The sequence below is a fragment of the Phoca vitulina genome, unplaced genomic scaffold, assembly GCF_004348235.1.
Source record: "Phoca vitulina isolate PV1807 unplaced genomic scaffold, GSC_HSeal_1.0 scaffold81, whole genome shotgun sequence".
Taxonomy (NCBI): Eukaryota; Metazoa; Chordata; class Mammalia; order Carnivora; family Phocidae; genus Phoca; species Phoca vitulina.
The window spans coordinates 2466620-2484291 of record NW_022589784.1 but is presented as its reverse complement, the minus strand read 5'-3'; the positions used below and the strand labels follow the sequence as shown (position 1 = coordinate 2484291).

General features: G+C 61.0%; 1 protein-coding gene across 4 annotated transcripts in view; it reads right to left on the bottom strand.

Moving 5' to 3' along the window:
- NFIC (nuclear factor I C) overlaps positions 1–17672 on the bottom strand; it is a 67713-nt gene that overhangs the window by 9900 nt on the left and 40141 nt on the right. For 2 of the 4 annotated variants that reach the window (XM_032394616.1, XM_032394615.1), the window contains exons 3-9: positions 14878–14949; positions 11302–11376; positions 10412–10535; positions 9646–9770; positions 3748–3873; positions 1901–2085; positions 1095–1242 (exon numbers count right to left, since the gene is read on the bottom strand). In XM_032394616.1, the coding sequence (XP_032250507.1) occupies positions 1095–1242; positions 1901–2085; positions 3748–3873; positions 9646–9770; positions 10412–10535; positions 11302–11376; positions 14878–14949 (855 nt within the window). The remainder of the gene's footprint in view (positions 1–1094; positions 1243–1900; positions 2086–3747; positions 3874–9645; positions 9771–10411; positions 10536–11301; positions 11377–14877; positions 14950–17672) is intronic. The other 2 variants (XM_032394617.1, XM_032394619.1) reach the window with 1 other exon arrangement.

The window sequence follows — 17672 nt, the reverse complement described above, 5'->3', positions numbered from 1 at the left end:
CCCCACCACCCTAGACTGGGCGCTCTGTGACCGTCCCATTTTATGGCTGAGAAAACGGGCAGCTCAGAGAGCAAGGACATTTCCCACGGGGAGTGAGCCGTGGAGACAGGATTCAAACCCAGCGCCCCGCACTGCCTCTGGCATTCAGAGAAAGCCCATCTGCTCATACAGCTGCCCCAGGTCCGGGCCGGCCCTGGACGGCGGGGGTGGGGGCAGAGCTGCAGGGAAGGGGGCGAGCTGCTGGCCCCCTGCTCAGGTGCGGTGACACAGACGCTCAGAGTGTGGGGGGCAGACTGAGAGGTCTGGGGTCTCTGAGATCATCTGCTCAGGGCAGTGACTGAGACGGCCTCGGGGGACGCCCAGAGGCCGGTGGCCCAGAGTGAGGCGGCCTGGAGGAGGGTGGATGGCCCACCCGAGCCCGCACTGGGGTCCAGGGAGAGGCTGGGTGCAGAGCCACCGCCGATGGGGGTGGACCCCAGGACTGGGGGAAGTATGAGGGGCCAGCGAGGGGTCATCTGGAACCACATCCAGAGGGTGGAAAGTTCTAGAAGGCGAGGCAATCAACTCAAGGCCTTCTAGGATCAGGTGGCCAGGTGGGGACTGTCTCATCTAAAGGTGTGGCCCAGCCTGGGTCACCAGTAGGAACGGGGCCCACTGTGGCTGCTTTTTTTTTTACCAAGAGCCCAGAACTCTGACATTTTCACGTGAACTGTCCTGACTCTAAGACAACAAGAAATTATCATTTTCCACCAACAAAAGGCACCTGGGGGCTGCGTCTGCCCCCGGGGCCACCGGTTTGAGGTCTTCACCTACCGCCACCTGTTCATTGCACGGAGGAGGGCTGAGAGGCCAGGAGCGGGCACGCAGGGACCCCAGACGCCCCCCTGGCCCTCTCCTGCCACTCCCTAAGGCTGCCTTGGCCCCACGTGGGCCCGACCACATGGCCCCCCGGGCCTCTACCTGGGGACCCACCAAACTCACCGGGACCCAGCAGGCCAGGCCCGAGCCCCTGACCCCAGCAGTCGGGGAGGGGAGGGGAGGGGGCCCCTCAGGGACGCCCGCCCTGCCACGGGCACCGCTTCCCGAGTGCTTACAGGGCGAGGTCGGCGACGTGCTTCCTCCCTCGGAGGTGGGTTTGGTGGCGGGGGGGAGCGCCAGCCGCGGCAGCCCGGGGGGCGGGGGGGCCAGCATCTGAGCAGAAAGGCAGTGACTGGACATTTTGAGCTGACCACTTCCATTTAACTGGGAGGAACAGAGAGACAGGTGGTTAAGGCGGCGGGCGCCCCCTCTGCCTCGGGCGGCCGTCGGCGGCCCTGCCGGGGGAGGGCCGGGCTTGGCGTGACCAGGCGAGTTTGGTGGGTGCCGCTGCTGCCCCTCGCCGGACCCCGCAGGCCTCCAGAAGCATCCCGGGACCCTGCGTCTCCTCCTTAAGCCACTCTTTACCCGTCTGCTCCTTCCACGAGACGCCACCTCACCCTGAACTACATCCGAACCCGGGGGCTGTACGCTCCCCTTGTCCCCTACAAGGACGAGTCCGTCCACCACCTCGCCCACAGCTCCAAAACGCAAAAGGCTCTGAACACTGAAAGCTTCTGTGGAGGTTTGGCAACGGTGGGCCTGTGCTGAGGCCCCAGGACCATGTGTGGATCTGGGTAAACTGTGTGCTGTCAATTCCAACACCCGGAAAAGCCTTCATTCTGACCTGGCCCGGCTCCGGGCACTTCAGAAGAGGGAACGCGGCCCTGCCGTCCACGAAACCGTTTCAAACAGAGGCTGCCTGGCGGAGGGCTGCCCGGGATGGCCGTGGGATGTGCCAGGCCCCCCGGGGAGGTCCCCTGGAGCCATGTGTGGGCAGGCGGCTCTGTGGGGCAGAGGGGAGGCCCAAGCCCCCCAAACTCACCGGTCCAGGCTGCTGGCTGGCTGGGTCACAGGCCAGCGACACGAGATCTTTGAGCGGGTCCTGGGGGTTGAGGTGAGGTGGGTAGCGGATGGCCGTGTGCGGGAAGTAGGTGGAGGCCGTCTGGGGCAGGATGGAGGTCGTGGGGAAGTGTAGGGCTGAGGATGGGTGAGGGCTGCGGGCGATCCCTGTGGAGACCAGGAGGGGTAGTCAGCGGACGCTCTGGCTGGGGGCATGGTCTCCCAGCGACTGGGTCTGTGGGTGCAGGTCCCAGTGACAGAGCAGAACCCAGCCCTTTACACGCCCAAGTTCGAGGATGTCTACCATAAGCCCACGGGGTTGTGGTATCACCTCCCCCTTTTTTTTTTAAGTAGGCTCTACACCCAGCATGGAGCCGAATGGGGGGCTTGAACTCACGACCCTGAGATCAAGACCTGAGCTGAGATCAAGAGTTGGATGCTGAACCGAAGGAGTCCCCCAGGTGTCCCAGTTTCGTCTGGTTTCGAAACAGGACGACAGGATGGCTCTCTGAGGTTATGTCCCCCGCCCCAGACCACACAGCAAGCAGGTGGCAGACCCAGGGGAAGGTCTGGCCCCACAGCCCAGAGCCCAACCCAAGGCTCGGCTAGCTCTTTCTGTAGACGGTTCCCTGGTTTCTAGCACATTCTCTGTGCAACCACCACGACGATTTCTTTTAGGACATTGCCATCACCCCGAAAAGCAGTCCCGCCCCCATCAGCCGTTACCCTCCCACCCCCTCCCCGTCCGGCCCCCACGAGCCCCCTTCCCGTCCGTGGATGAGCCTGTTCTGGATGTGTCACCCACGTGGACTCACACCCCGTGTGGCCTTTTGTGTCTGGTTCCCTCCCTGAGCGTCGTGGGCTTGGGGTCCGTCCCGTGTGGGCACCTCGCTCCCGTTCACAGGTGAGTAATGTGCCCGCGTAGTATTTGCTTTGTTTTTTTTTCTAAATGATCCAATGACTTTTTGTATATTCGCGCCGTCATTCTAGAACATTTCCAACCCCCCCCCAAAGGCAGCCCTGCTTCTGTCACGGCTCAGTCCCCCGTCCTCTCTCCAGCTCCTGGCCGAACAGTACGTACTTCTGGCCTCTCAGGCCCTAGGTTCTCTTGTAGCTACTGGACCCGCCCGCTGCAGCCCGAGAGCTGCCGCAGACGCCGTGTCAACGGGCGGACGAGGCCACGCAGCCGCGGATCCTTACTTACAGCGGCAGCCGTGGGCCTGGTCTGGGGCCTCGTGGTCTAAACCACGGCACTGTGCTGGTTTTTACCGCCTCCCTGTATGTGTGTCTGCCCCGTGCAGAGCTAAAGTGTTATCATCATAACGACGGGCTCCCCGGAGATGCTCAAGCCCTTGGTTTAGCTCGTTCGGTCCTAAACACAGTCCCGGGGTGGGGGGATGTTTATGAGCCCCAACTGCCACGTGAGCAAACACAGAGCCAGGGGCACTGTGCCCAGCTCAGCGCATGCCCACGGGCTGCTTGAGTGGGTCTCCCTCTTGTTCACATGGCGCCCCATATCAGCCGGGTGGCCTCGCGTGTGTCCACCCCCTTCGGGGACCTCCCAACCCTGCAGGGGCTGAGTGTGAGATGAGGCGAGCAGGCTGAGGGCCAAGCCCAGACTACCTCCTTCCTTACAGAAAGGGACACCGAGGCCCGAGAGACGGAGTCAGGGCCAGGCGCTCTGTACCACGACACCTCCAGGTTTTCTCGCCTGGCCGGGAGGCCACGGCGACAGGACTCGTGGTCAGATGGCCTGTGGGACGTCCCTGGCCGAGGGGGGCCTGGTCAGAGGGCCCAGCCGCCCTCCCTGCCCGGGGCCCCCGTGCTCACCGCTGTGCACGGCAATGACAGGCCGGTGGTGCTGGGTGAAGCTGGAGAGGCGAGGTGAGTCCTGGGGAGACGGGCTGTGGAACGGAGACTTGTCCATCTCTGTCTTCTTCACCGGGGACGAGATGCCTGCGTGGGAGGAGCCAGAGGGTCACAGGGCTGCAGGCATCAGATCCCGGCCCTTCCTTCTTCCAGCGCCCCGGGGCCGAGGGCCTGGGAGCCCACTGTCCGCAGTGGGGCTGCACACTGGGGCTCCGAGCACAGAGAATCAGGGCTCTGAGCACAGAGAGGGGCTGCAGAGGGTCATGTGGCGCACGGAACGAGGAGCCTGGTGCCCACAGAGGCCCCTGGACATCACAGCCTGGCCCCTGCCTTCTCTCCTTCCAGACACAGGTCCGCTTGGGGCTGCCTTAGGCCCCGGGGGCCACCAGGCTCTGGAGAAAAGGCTGCAGGGTCCCTTCAAAAGCCCCATCAGGCAGAGGTGAGCTGGCAGGACACAGACAAGGCCCTGAGTGGCTCTGCGCGTGCGGACCTCATCCTCCCCGGGGTGAGGAACAGAATCTTCCCTGTGGGGCCATCGTGAGGATGAAGGGAGACAGAACACGACAGCTGCTAGACCAGGGCCCGGCACCTGCCCGACCTGCGGCAACCCCGAGCAGAGGGGCCTCACCGCCTCCCCAGCTGCCTGGGGCACCCCTGGCCCTCCGGTGCCCCGACACCCTCAGCTCAGCCCCCGGCACCTTCCTCCATGAATGACGTGTAAATCGGGCCCGCAGAGACTCCGCGGAGACCGTGGCACAGGTGTCCCCAGTGTCCCGACAGGGGCAGACCACGCCTCTGCTGGGCACACAGGGGCCCTTCAGAAATAGGCAGCCCCCTGCACCCTCCATCTGGCACCCCCACCCCTGCCGTCCCCCAGACGTGCGGGAAGAGAGTGACGAGTGCAGAGTCCCGGGTCCGGCTCCACCCCTGCGACCAGAATCTCAGGGATGTGGGGCCTGCAGATGGATATGCTTAGAAATTATTTTAAAAATATAATTTAGAGTGACACACACCTACTGAGACTCAGAATGGATTCAGACATGGTGAGGGGTGTGCCTTCCCTCCCACCCAGCACCGCTGACGTCAGGGCAGGTCATCCCCCTCGGGGGGGGGCATTCTGCACGCTGTAGGCCGAGCAGCATCCTTGCCATGCCCCACCCCCATGCCAGGAGCCCCCCAGGCCACAACCACAGAGGTCCCTGGGCAGAGTCGCCCTGGCGAGAGCCGCTCCCTCCTGAGGCTTGCTGTCATGGTTTCTGGGGTCTCCTGTCGCGCGTGCCCCGCGACGGGGGGGCGTGTTCCCTCAGCCACACCGCTGGGTCCTGCTTCCCGTGGTCCCTCTGCCGGCCTCGGTGAACCAGATCTGGGAACCAGCCCCCCATGGCCATTAGGGCAGTCAGCTGGTTCTGCTGTTACAACCCTGGTCGCCAGCCCTGAACACACGCGGAGTGAGTGAGTGAGTCCTGGGACCTGGGTCAGCGGGCCCCACAGGCCTGGCAGCCAAGCTTTCCCAGGGAACAGGAGGGGCTGGTGGGACAGAGGTGGTCAGCAGGGGAGGCAGCCGGCCCTGGGGGCTGTGTGTGTGTGTGTGTGTGTGTGTGTGCATGCGCGAGTGCAGGATCCCTGCTGCCACGGGGCTGTGGTGGGAACGAGGGAACGAGGTTAGGGCCGGGAGACGCTCACTTAGGAGGATTTCCTAGAACAGCCTGTCCTGGATGGCAATAGCCTGGTTGGACCCTGCCCCCCAGCGCATCTCTACAGGCCCTTCTAGAGCTTCCTGAGATGGGGCCTGGGGGAACCAGGGCAGGCGGGAGGGAGGCGGGAGCCTGACCCCAGGCCCTGCAAGAAAGAATGGCCCTCCGTGCTGCTGGGCAGGCCCCCGGAGGCCCTGAGTGTGAAGTCCCACATCCGGGCCTCCCTCAGTGGTTCAGCAGACTTGCCCGCAATGCCCCTGTCTGAGTAGCTGCCGGCCGGTTAGCACGCTGCTGGTATGGCCTCCACCCCTGGTCCGAGCAGGCATCTTGCTGCTCAACACGTGTGCTGTGTTCCCATCCGGGCGCCCGGTCTGTGCCCCATCTGAGAAGGGCCACCCTTACTGAGCACACAAGCCTGCAGCCCCCCTTCGTGTCCCCCCCCCCCACGTCTGGCACCTGTCTAGGCACATCCTCCACCAAGTGGACCCACCTGCATGTGCAACCACTTGCTCAACACACAAGCCCGTCCCGGCTCCACTGTCCGGGGCTCCCCGGCCCCAGCGCGCGGGCTGGCCCCTGCGGTGTGTGCGGGCGGAGTGATGCGTGGGGGCGCGCCGCTCTGCCAAGCCCAGCCATCAGCTGGTGAGCGTGCGTGATGCAGGGCACGTGGGGCCCAGTGGCTCTCCGCGGGGGCGTGCGGGGCACTGCGGGGTGTGCTGCATCCCGGGCCCCACCACCTCGGTGCTGGGAGCCCCTCCCCAGAGCGGTGACAACCTGGATGTCCTGACTGGAGTCCCCTGGGGGCGGAGCGGCCCGGGTGAGGGCCCTCTGCGAGATCGGGGCAGGCACGCAGCTGCCCTGCGCGGGGCTTACAGGAGTCACCCCCACCTGTGGACACTGGCGCCTGATGGGAGGTCACTGGCTGGAGGCCACGGAGCAGAGAACTGGTGGGGCTGACTCTTACCACGGCACCTCCACCGGCCACGCTCTGCACCCCTCCTGCCCGCCCCCGAGTGCCACAGAGGTGGACAAAGCCCCCCCGACACGTGACAGAGAGAAGGGAGCCGCCTGCTTCACCCTGGATCATAACTGCATGTGGGGGGGCCTGCACCCCCTGCTGGAGGGCCCCAGGAGCAGCAAGAACCAAGCAGTCTGGCAGCTGGGCAGAGGGTGCCCCTTTCTGGCCCCCGTGGGTGGGTAATCAGGGAAGGCCTCAGGAGGGGGTGGCCAGGGGGAGAAAAGGCACTCCTACCTGGGCATAGAGAGGGCAAAGGCCTGAGAGGTGTGGCTGCGGGAATGCTGCCTGGGTGGGGCTGACACGACCCCCCCCAGGTAAGGGATGCTGGGGTTGGGGGGCTGTTAGCTGAGCACTGCCCTTGTGGCCAGAGCAGACGAAGGGAAGAGTGCTCTAATCAGCTTAGCCCCCTTAATGAGCAGCTAATTGGGGGCCGTCTAGACAGGAAGCTGGAGGAAGCCAGGAGGAGGAGAAAGTGGGGGGGGGGGGGGGGCGGGGGGGGGGGGGGGAGGGGGCGCAGGGGGGGGGGCCCAGCGGGGGTGGGGGGTGGGGGTGGGGGTTATACCGAGGGTCCCGCAGGAGGGAGCGAGTTTGCCATCACCCAAGGCAACCAACAGAGGCTGGAGGGGACAGATCCCCTCTGACATTCCCCTGCGACCCGCGATTCCCCAGCACACGACAGGAGCGGGTGTGGGTTCCTCCCCCTCCCCCACGGCCGCCACTTCATGCTCAAGGCAGGAAGTTCAGACCCAGCTCCAGTCCAGTGACTCTCGAGAACATTTCCTTCCTTTTAATTTTTTTTTTTTCCTTTTTGAGCTTCCTGCATTGAAAGCTACGTTTTTTACGTCCATCCCTTCTCTTTTTCTAATCCATAGACTTGAGGCTATAATTTTTCCTCTCAGGGCTGCTGTGCCTACATCACAGAGGCTGTCCTCCACCTCTAGGTAGTACATAGCTTATCCGTAGTCTCGTCAATCACAGAGCCAATGAGGAGTGCTTTCGGCTTCCCAACCAGTAAATGACAGGGCAGAAGTTAACGATCTCCCAACATCTGCTCTACCCTTCTTCCTTAGTAGCAGAACCCTTAAATTTGAGACGGGCACATACTTGCCGAAAATAAGACGACATTTCCCAGAGTCCCTCGGGGCAGAGTGTGGCCACAAGACCAACTCAGGGGCATAGAGATAAGCAAAAGAGGTAAGTGCATCTTCTGAGAATTATTCTTAAAGGGCGAGGACATGCTCATACTTGACCCTTCTTTCCTCCTGGCTGGAAAGTAGACATGATGGCTGGAGCTCCAGCAGCTGTCTTGGACCACGAGGTGGGAAAGAAAACCATATTCACTGGAGCATAAGGCAGGAGCCTAAGTCCTGCACAACATACATGTCCAGAGTTGCTGATGGCTGAACATTTACTTTCGGGAGAAATATCCTGTCCTTTTGGGTTTTCTGTTTCTCACAATCAAACTTAAAGCTTATTAAATACAGGATTTTTATAGAGGCAAGCCTGACAGAAATGGGGAATGCACAGAGAGAGCCACAGAGACACTCTGACCCATAAATTAGAGTCTATAATAAATAGATCCTCCCAAAGTTAGGTACCAGCTCCGAAAGCCAACATAGTAGAAGAGGGAGGACCCTTGGGCTCGAATGTACAACCAGATGAGTTAGAGACTCACTCATAGAGATGGGAATTGTATAAAGACACAAACAATGAACTGTGTCCTGGGCACTTATCATGTGCCAGAGAGTTGCTTTAGGCACGTTCTACCATTTCCTCCTTCCAACTCCAGGAGAGAACAGTTAGCTCAACAATCCCATTTGGGACATAAGGAAACTGAGGCTCAGAGAAGTCAAGTCACCTGCTCAAAGTTACACAGCCCATACAGCGAGCCAGTGGCTGAGCTGGATTTCAAACCCCAGTCTCTCTTCCATCTAAACCTGCTCTTAACTGTAATGTTATACTGCTTTCCAGGAATCCTGGAGGTATGACACTGTATACACAGAGTTTTATAGGAAAGCTGGCCCCTGGGGGATAGGGAGGAGGGACAAAGGGGGAGGACACAAGCAAACCACTCCTAAGATTTATTGGGGGGGTATTATGTGCCAGGTCTGTTTTAGGGACACCAAATGCATTAACTCACTTAATCCCCGAAACAACCTCAGATGGGTAGTGCATGTATTAACAACCCCATTTTACAGACGAGGAAACTGAGGCTCAGAGAAGTGGGTTCACCAGAGGCTGTATGGGCCGGTGCACCCGAGTCCAGGTTGCCAACCCCTGGCTAATCCGTGGGGTGAACCCCTGATAAGGGGTAAGGGTCTGGACAGTGTGGTGCTTCTGAAATCGGGGGCAGAGATCCCGCTGAAGATCTAAGAGTCGCCAGGGACGCCGTGCCCAGGGTAAGGCAGGCGCGTAGGCCGCCCTGAACACCAGTTCGCGAGCATCCCCGAGGCCGGCCGCTGCAGAGCAGAACCTCGGATTCCTCGGAGGGGAATCGCGGTGGAGACGGGGACCCCAAGGGGGGGGATCTTTGGAGGAGGCCCTTGGGGAGCCAGCGCTGCACAGAAGGGCGCCGATGGAAACGCCGCCCCTGCAGGACAGGACCCCGATCTGGGGAGGGGCAATGAAGACAGAAGCGCGAGGACACGATCTCCCCGGAAAGGACACCGAGGGAAAAGCGACGGGGCTCGGAGAGAGCTGGACTCACACGCGCGAAGACCCCGCGGGGATGAGAATCCCCTAAGAACACGAGGATCCGGGGAGGGGCCTCTAGATAAGGGTCTGAGGACGACCCCGGGAAGAAGCGCCCTGCTGATCAGAAGCGCTGCCGAGTCCATTCGGGAACGCCGCGGAGATGAACCCCACGGGGACGAGGCCTTACCGGGCAGAGGGCAGGAAAGTCGCACGAGGGACAGTCTCCGCTCACCGTGGCCTCAGCGGAACCAAAAAGCTGGGGAACGAGAGCCCGGACTTCCAGCGACGAACAACCCCCGCGACTACAATTCCCAGGAGGCTCCGCGGCCCCAGCCCCGCCCCCAAGGTTCCCGCACCCTGGGGGCCCGCGCAGTGCCTGCCGGGATATGTAGTCCCAGCCGCGGTAACCCCACCCCGACCCGGAGGCCGGCTCCGCCCCCACCGCAGGCCCACCTCCTTCCATGTCTTCAGTCCAGTTGCGGCTGCTACTCGTGGGAGAGCTGGGCGAGGTGTAGTAATCGCCGCCGGGGCTCGTGTCCACGTCTTCCTCCATCGAGCCCGATTTGTGCCGCTTGCTCCTAAAGAGTGAGGGAAGGAGAGCGCAGGCCGGTTACCACGGAGACTCGAGGGTGTGGGCAGGCTGTGCTAACTTCCGGTCCCCAGCGGGCAGGGCGAGCAGGGTGCTATCGCGAGACGCGGCGGGAGCGGCGGGCTCTCCGCGGGTGGCGTGAACGCCTGTCTCAGCCTGCCCATTGCTCCGATGGGACGCGTGGGGCCGGAGGCGCGAGGGGCTCAGCCGAGGGCAGGCGGCAGCTAGCGGGCTGCGGGCTAAAACCCCGTGGACCTGGCTAATCACGGGGCCTCCCGGAACCCTCACAACACCCGGGTAGGACTACGGTCCCATTTTACAGATGGGGAAACCCAGGCAAACGCGGTGTGACCAGCTCAAGGTTACACAGCGGATCGCAGCAAGAACCAGTGTCCACCTCCTCGTGCACTCTCCAGGGCTGGGCTCACAGGACTCAAGGCTGTGGGAACTCTGACTGGGGTGCCAGGGCTGGGGAGAGCAGCACTCGGGGCTGGGTTTTGAAGGATCAGTAGGAGTTTACCAGGTGGACCTTGAAAGCAGGCATTGCAGGGAGAGGAACGAACCACTGGGGTCAGATGGACGTAGGGGAGGGGTCGTTAAATGCCCCGAGGCGGGGACCAGGGCACGTACCCGCTGGAGGAAGTGCTGGGTAGCGTTCTTCTCATGCCTGTGCTGGCTGGATTCAGGTCGTATGCCAGGTGTCCCTGCAGCTCCCCCAGGGAGAAGTTGGGTCCTGTTCCAGTCACCACGGGGGCTGCGGAGGGCAAGAGCGAGCAGAGTGAGAGAGGGCGCAAGGTCCAGGGGCGCAGTGTGCCCTGGAGGGTGCGGAGAGCCATCTGGGGGCTGGCCAGTCCGAAAGGGAACCTTCCCTGATGGGCCTGATTCTAATTTGGCTGAAACTGTCCTTGTTCTATGGATCAGAAGACCAAAGCCGGCAAGAAAGCTGGTTCACACTGTGAGGCAGAGCTGGAGGCCAAGCTTGCAAGTGCTCCCTGAAGCCAGGCTCTGCTGATGTGGACAGGGAGGATGACGGTCAGGGGGACGGTCAGGGTGAAGGCCGGACAGTGCCCACAACTCCCTGGGGTGGAATTCAGTGGGGGGTGTCAGGGGAGTGGGTCCCCAGCAGGTGCATTAGGAAGGTAAGGGAACAGGAGGCAAAGAGAGGAGGGGGGTGGGGCCCTTTGGGGTCTCCTCCTGGAGGGGTCGGGAGGCCCCAGGAAAGGACACAGGGGCAGAAGGTTTTCCAGCACCCTCCATCCTCCATGTGCAGTCTGTTTCCTGGAGAGGAGCATGTTGCCCTGACCTTGGGTTCTAGGAAGGGCCTGGATGCCGCCCTTCCTAGGGACCTTGGCTTGGTGACAGAGGGGAGCAGGGCAGGGTGATGGGCTCCTCGCCTCTCCCTGAGACCCTTTCTCTCTCAAAGCCTCCCCTCCCAAAGCCTTCTCCCTCTCCAGTGCCCCTTCCCTGTGGGAGTCCCTCCCCTCACTGGATCCCAGCACAGGGTGGGCGGGGACACTCACTCCGGGACACTTGGATGAGCTCGGTGACACTGAACACACCGGAGGTGACGAAGCTCTCCTGGAAATCCGTGGTGTCTGGAACAGGGAGAAAATGGGGCTCACTGGGTCTGTTTCCTTCCTCGACACCCTGGGCTACCCACACTCCGGGGGCTGGAGTGGTCACCTTGCCCACCCCCGGCAGCCCTGTGGCAAGACGGAGGTAGAGGCCGGACCCGGGTTCAAATCTCGGCCCTGCTGCCCGGATCTGATCTTGGGCAAGTCACTTCCCATCCCTGAGCCTCCCTGCTCCCTAATCTCGGAAACGGAGGCCACATACCCTGTCATCTGGGTGGCTGAGAGATATGAATCAACTGCCCAGGAGGGGCTGGCTTGCTTTCTGCGTCACTCCTTACACCACGCAATGCTGCAGCTTCTTATCCTTCCCCCTCCAGACTGGGAGCTCTGTGATGATGGGGTTCTGTGTGCCCAGGTCCCAGTGTCCCTAGTGCCCAGACCAGAGCCTGGCCAACAGCAGCGGCTCAGAACCACGGGCTGAATGGAGGGCCCCCTTGCAGCAGTTAAAATCCCCAGTGTCCCCAGAACCACTCCTCCTAATGTCAGAGGAAGAAAGACCCTTCTCTCTGGTGTGGGGTGGCCGGGACCCATTTTATGGCTTTGGAAACAGGTTGGCTCCAAGAGGGCGGGAGCCCTGGCTGACCTCAGACAGCTGGGAGCAGGCCTGCTGTGCCCCCAGAGACCCACACGGGCAGGATTCACTTGCTCAACAAGCATTTACCAAGTGCCTCTAGTGTCCAGTTCTGAGCTGGGCGCTGCAGACACTGGGAATGAGGCAGACACAGCGGCTGCCCTCCTGGGACTCACTGTCCGGTGTGGGCAGTGGACACGTGACGTCAATAAGAGACAAAACCCTGTACATGAATGCACGTAGGGGCGTGACTTACAACAGCCCAAACTAGAAACAGCCCCTCAACAGATGAACGGATACACAAAACGTGGTCCATCCATGCACGGGGGTGTCCCGCGGCCATGAGCAGGAGCCAGGCGCCCACACGCGTGGCCCCGGGGACGGACCCCGAGCCCACGACCCTCAGGGAGGGAACCAGACACGGAAGGCCACACGGCGTGTGAGTCCACGTGGGTGACACGTCCAGAACAGGCTCATCCACGGACGGGAAGGGGGCTCGTGGGGGCCATGGGCTGGGGGCAGGGATGGGGGTGATGGCTGATGGGGACGGGGTTTCCTTTTGGGGAGAGGGAATGTTCTGGAACTGGATAGAGGTGATGGGGTTGCACACTAACCGTACATTTGATGTTCTGTGAATTTAACCACCATAAAAAAATATTTAAGATCATGAACTCAATTGTGCCACGTGTCAGGCAGAGGTAGGCAGGCAGGGTTAGGGGAGCCTGCTGGAAAGGTAACCTACTGCACGCACAGGACCCTCAGAAGGCCTTGCTGTGGGTGACATTTTACCAAGACCTCCAGGTAGGGGTGGATAAGAGGAGTGGATGCATTAAAATTTGGAAAATGGCAAGAACAGCAAGTGTTGGTTGCTGTGACTGGGGTGATCTTAAACGTGGTGTTTTGCTGCCTCCGTGAGGGCCACAATATTCCCACTGGTGGCCCATGCAAAGGCCCTGGGGCTGGAGGCCAACAGGGCTGGAGTGAAAGGAGCCAGGGAGGGCTGTCAGAGCGGGGTCAGGACCAGCAGGTGGGCAGCGCTAGGCTTTTTGGGGTGGCGAGAGCAGTTCTTCTCCAGGCCCCCAGGGGGCAGCATGGGCCACAGGGAGCTGACCTTGGTGCGCGGTTTCCCCAGCTGTGGGAGATCCAAGCCCCCACCAGTCCAGAAACTCCAGCCTCCCTGGTTATGAGCTTTGTGAACACCATTTATTGTGCAATTATTGTATGCCCAGCCCCATGCTGGGGGGCTCTGGGCCACAACATCCCTGGGAGGACAGGGTGATGGCCCCCCAGTGTCCAGGGGAAGTGGCCATGGCCATTTCCTGCCACCCAGATGGCCAGCTGGTGTCAGCACGCCCCTCCGCCTTCCCCCCCACCGGGGTTTCCTGTTTGTGCAGCACTCGCCCAGCTCCATCTCCAGGGGACTCCCTGGCGGGTGGGAGGAAGCGCTTTCCCCCGCCAGACGCTGGAGCTCCCCATGGGACCAGGCCAAGCGCCGCTGCCCCCGCCTGCCTTGAACATCTGGCTTGGAGGCAGGCGCCTGGAGATCACAGGAGGCCAAGGAGGACTCAGGGTCACAGACGGCCAGTGGTGAGCAGCCTGAGGGCCTGTGAACCTCCTGAAACCATCCGGCCTCCCTGTGCTGGTCCTTCCTATGGGGATGTCCTCACCCACTTGCTTTTTCTTCCATTCTTCCTTCCTTCCTTTTCATCTCTCCTCCCTCCTCGCCCCTGCTATACCATCTCTCTAGTTTCTCTTTTTCTCTCTGCTTCATCTCTCCCTCTCTCCTTTTTTGCTTTCTGCAAATATTTATTGAACACTAATTATGTACCAGGTCCTATTCTAGGCACTGAGGACACAATGGTGATCAGGACAGACAAAAGCCTCCGCCCTCAAGGAGGTGACGTTGCATTAGGAGAGATAAACACATGTGCAGTCACTAAGCAACTAAGCAAATACATATGCAATCACTAACTTCCTCAGAAGGAAATAAAACAGAAGGTGGCCATTGAGAGTGACTAAGGCTGCTTGAGATCAGAAGATCTCTCTGGGAGGGGAGCATGTAAGCTGAGACCTGGGAGATCCAAAGAGAGAGAGAGAGAGAGCAGTTAGCTGTCCAAATAGAGAGCAAAGCACATGCCAAGGCCCTGAGGCAGGGACTGGGCCTGGACTGTTGGAGGAACAGCTAGGAACCCAGGAGGCTGGAGCAGAGAGAGTGAGGGAGAGACAGGGTGGAGGGGAGGGCAGAGGGACAGATCCTGAAGGGCCTTGGGGGTCAGAGGAGGACTTTTACCCCAAGGGAGGTGGGAACCCTGGAGGGCTGTGAGCAGAGGAAGGCAGGACCTGACTCAGGTGCTCACAGGTGCTCTCTGGCTACTTTAGGGAGGACAGACTGGGGAGGGTGAGGGCAGAAGCCAGGGGACCAGGGTGGAGGTGACTGCTCTGGTCCAGGAGGGCGATTATGGGGGCAGACCAGGGCAGAAGCAGGGCCTCTGCAGCTTCTGAATTCTTTCTGTTCTCTGGGGCTCTGCTCCCAGCCCTGCCTGAGGCCGACTCTCTCGCTTCCCACCAACATAGAAGTGACTCGCCTTGCTCATCCATTGAATGTCCCATGGGATTGCAGGGCCCCCTGGGGCCTCTCTTGTGGCGTGAGCACTTCAGTGGCCGGATGCTGGGAGCTAAGCGTTGTGGGTTCCAACACCAGCTTCCTGGGTACCCCTGGGAAGGCCCCTTAACCTCTCTGAGCCTCGGCTTTCTCATCTACACAATGGAATAACAGCAGCACCTGTCCATGGCATGGCTGTGATGAATGAATCCATTAATCTCTGAGGTGCCCACGCAGGGCCACGCAGAGCACACAGGGTCCCCCCCTCCTTCAGCATCCCCAGACTCACCCAGTGTGATGGGCTTGCTGTCCTCCTGGTCGGAGCCCATCCCTGCCCGGGGACTGCCGCTCTGCTCCGCGTCTGCAGAGAGAAGGAGGAGGAGGTGGTGACATTGCAGGGAACCCCACCCCAGGGGGAGAGGAGACACTCATGCTGGGGCCAGGCTGGGCAGTGCCGTGGAGAAGTGGCCCCCAACGCGCCCAGGCCCCGGGGTCTCCGCTTGGCCCCTTCCCTCGGCTGCTGCCCCACAGGGTCATGGGCATCTGGCAGGACCTCTACGTGGCAGTATCTGTGTGCAGGGGCTGGCTCAGTCGCAGGCTGGAGATCTTCCCCTCCCTGAGTCTGTTTCCTCATTTATGAAATGAAGGTAGCTAACGTACTAACTCGTGAGGGTAACTCCTTCATCCTGCCTTAACCCTGGGAGGCAGGAGCCACCATTATGCCCATTTTACAGATGGGGAAACTGAGGGCCAAAGAGATGAGTCCTTGAGCCCTCAGGCCCCCTCCGCTCGGCCTCTGCCCTCGAAGTCCTGGGGGTCCAGCACTTGGTCTTGGGTTGTCACGCAGGGCGCCCAGGAGGGGGCGGAGGGGCGTCCCCCTGCAGCTTCTATACTGCCACCCACCCGCCTGGCTTGGGGGCTCCCTCCCACCCTGGCGCCCGCCTCTCCATCTTATCTAAAAATAATCAGGCTCCTTGGCAGACGGGCGAAGCAGACAGACGCTGAGCTCAGCATTATCAGCTCTGGCGGCCTGGATGGCGAGTAGCGCCAACCCCCCTCCCACACCCCCCTCCATGACCGATGCAGGGGTTGGGGGGCCCATGGCCAGGCCCAGCCAGATGGAACCCCTGGCCCTGAGTTGTCTCTCAGGTCAAAGACCAAGGTGGTGGGAATCACCATCAAAGGCCAAAGGAAGAGAATCAGCCCCTTCCACCTGCCACATCCCAAAGCCAGACACAATCGCTGTGTGACATCAGGCATGTTGCTGAACTGTTCTGAGCCTCAGTTCTCTCCTTCAAACGGGTGCAAGCACCACCAAGGGGTGGTAAAGAGATGATACCAAGAACTGGATACATGGGGATGTCCTTCACATTATTATTATTGTTGGTGTTATGTTTAAATCCCGAAGATGACGCTTTATTGTTCCCATTTGAGACGTTCCTAAAATCCTTAAGAGAGCCACACACCTGGCAGCGTTATTGGATCCATCTCATAGACAAGGAAAACTGAGGCTGAAACAATGAAGAAGCGCCCACCCCACGGCACACTTGCGCTCCTCCCTCAGGAGGGTGATTTTCTGCTAGTTTGCACCAGCATCCAGACATCCGCCACGTGGCTGTGCGTGACGCGTCTGGCTTCTGGGCTCAGGTGCCTGGGTTCCCATCCCAGCTCCGGGAGCCTCGGTGGTGATGGGCCCTCGGCAACCGCGGGAGGCCGTGGAGGTAATGTGCTGATGCCTCCTAAAACAGCCACGAGCCCTCACCCTTTGCCCTGTGGCTTTGCACACACTGTGTGTTGAGCACCTCCTGGCCGCCAAGATTGAGGATGCCCTAAACAGCACCAGAACGAGGACCTGTGCCTCAGTTTCCCCACCCACAGCAAGAGCGGATGGGGGCAGCCCCAGTCGTGACCGACTGGGCCGGGCACGGCTGGGCAGCAGCTGAGGGGAGTGTGCCCGGCTCGGCCCCACGCCCTGTGGCTGCTCCCGGGCTGGGCAGCCAGCGGCCCCTTGGCGCTGGCCACTCCTGCTTGGATGACCACGCGGCTGGGCACGGGTGGCCCCTGCGTTGGGAAGAGCCCAGCCCGGGCAGCCGGCCGTCGGGCTGCAGGCCTCGGGCACAGGACCCTCTTGCGGAACGGGCGCCCACACGGACTCAGCAGGCAGCAGCGCCTGGCTGGCCCGCGGGTGCTGCCCAGGAAGGGGGCGTGTCCCCCGGGCACCGCCTGCGTGCTGGCGCTCGGGAATCAGGGCGACAGGGCTGTGGGCCTCACCTCTCCCTGTGCCTCACTCTCCTCATCCGGGAAGTGGGCGCAACTACAGCACCTCTCTCAGAGGTAGTTCTGAACCGAAAGGTGACAACGGAGGCTACACGCTGCCCCACAGGGTGGGGGGCTCACCATTAGCACTTCACCAATCGGAGGGGGGCACTTCATTACTATCAGTGCGATTTCCCTCGTTTCTGTCCCGGGTGCTGCTACTTTGCACCCACTGAGAGTGATGGCCCTGGGCTAAGGCTGGCTCCTGCTGGGAGCCCTTATCCCCTCGCTTATTCACTCTGTGACCTTGGCCGGCGGCCATGCCACCTCTCTGAGCCTCAGCTTCCTCAGAGTAAAACGGGGAAGATAGCAAAACCCACCCCCCGGCTTTGATAGGGCGCCGAAGCAGCTAATAATACGTGTAAAAGGGTTGGCACGTACCGACATTCAAAAAATGGTAGGCTTGGGGCACCTGGGTGGCTCAGTTGGTTAAGCGACTGCCTTCGGCTCAGGTCATGATCCTGGAGTCCCTGGATCGAGTCCCACATCAGGCTCCCTGCTCGGCGGGGAGTCTGCTTCTCCCTCTGACCCTCCCCCCCAATGCTCTCTCTCTGAAATAAATAAATAAAATCTTTAAAAGAAAAAATGGTAGGCTTGGGGAGTGGCTGAAAACGACATTGTGTTCTTTTTTTTTTTTTTTAAGATTTTATTTATTTGACAGAGAGAGACACAGCGAGAGAGGGAACACAAGCAGGGGGAGTGGGAGAGGGAGAAGCAGGCTTCCCACGGAGCCTGATGTGGGGCTCGATCCCAGGACCCTGGGATCAT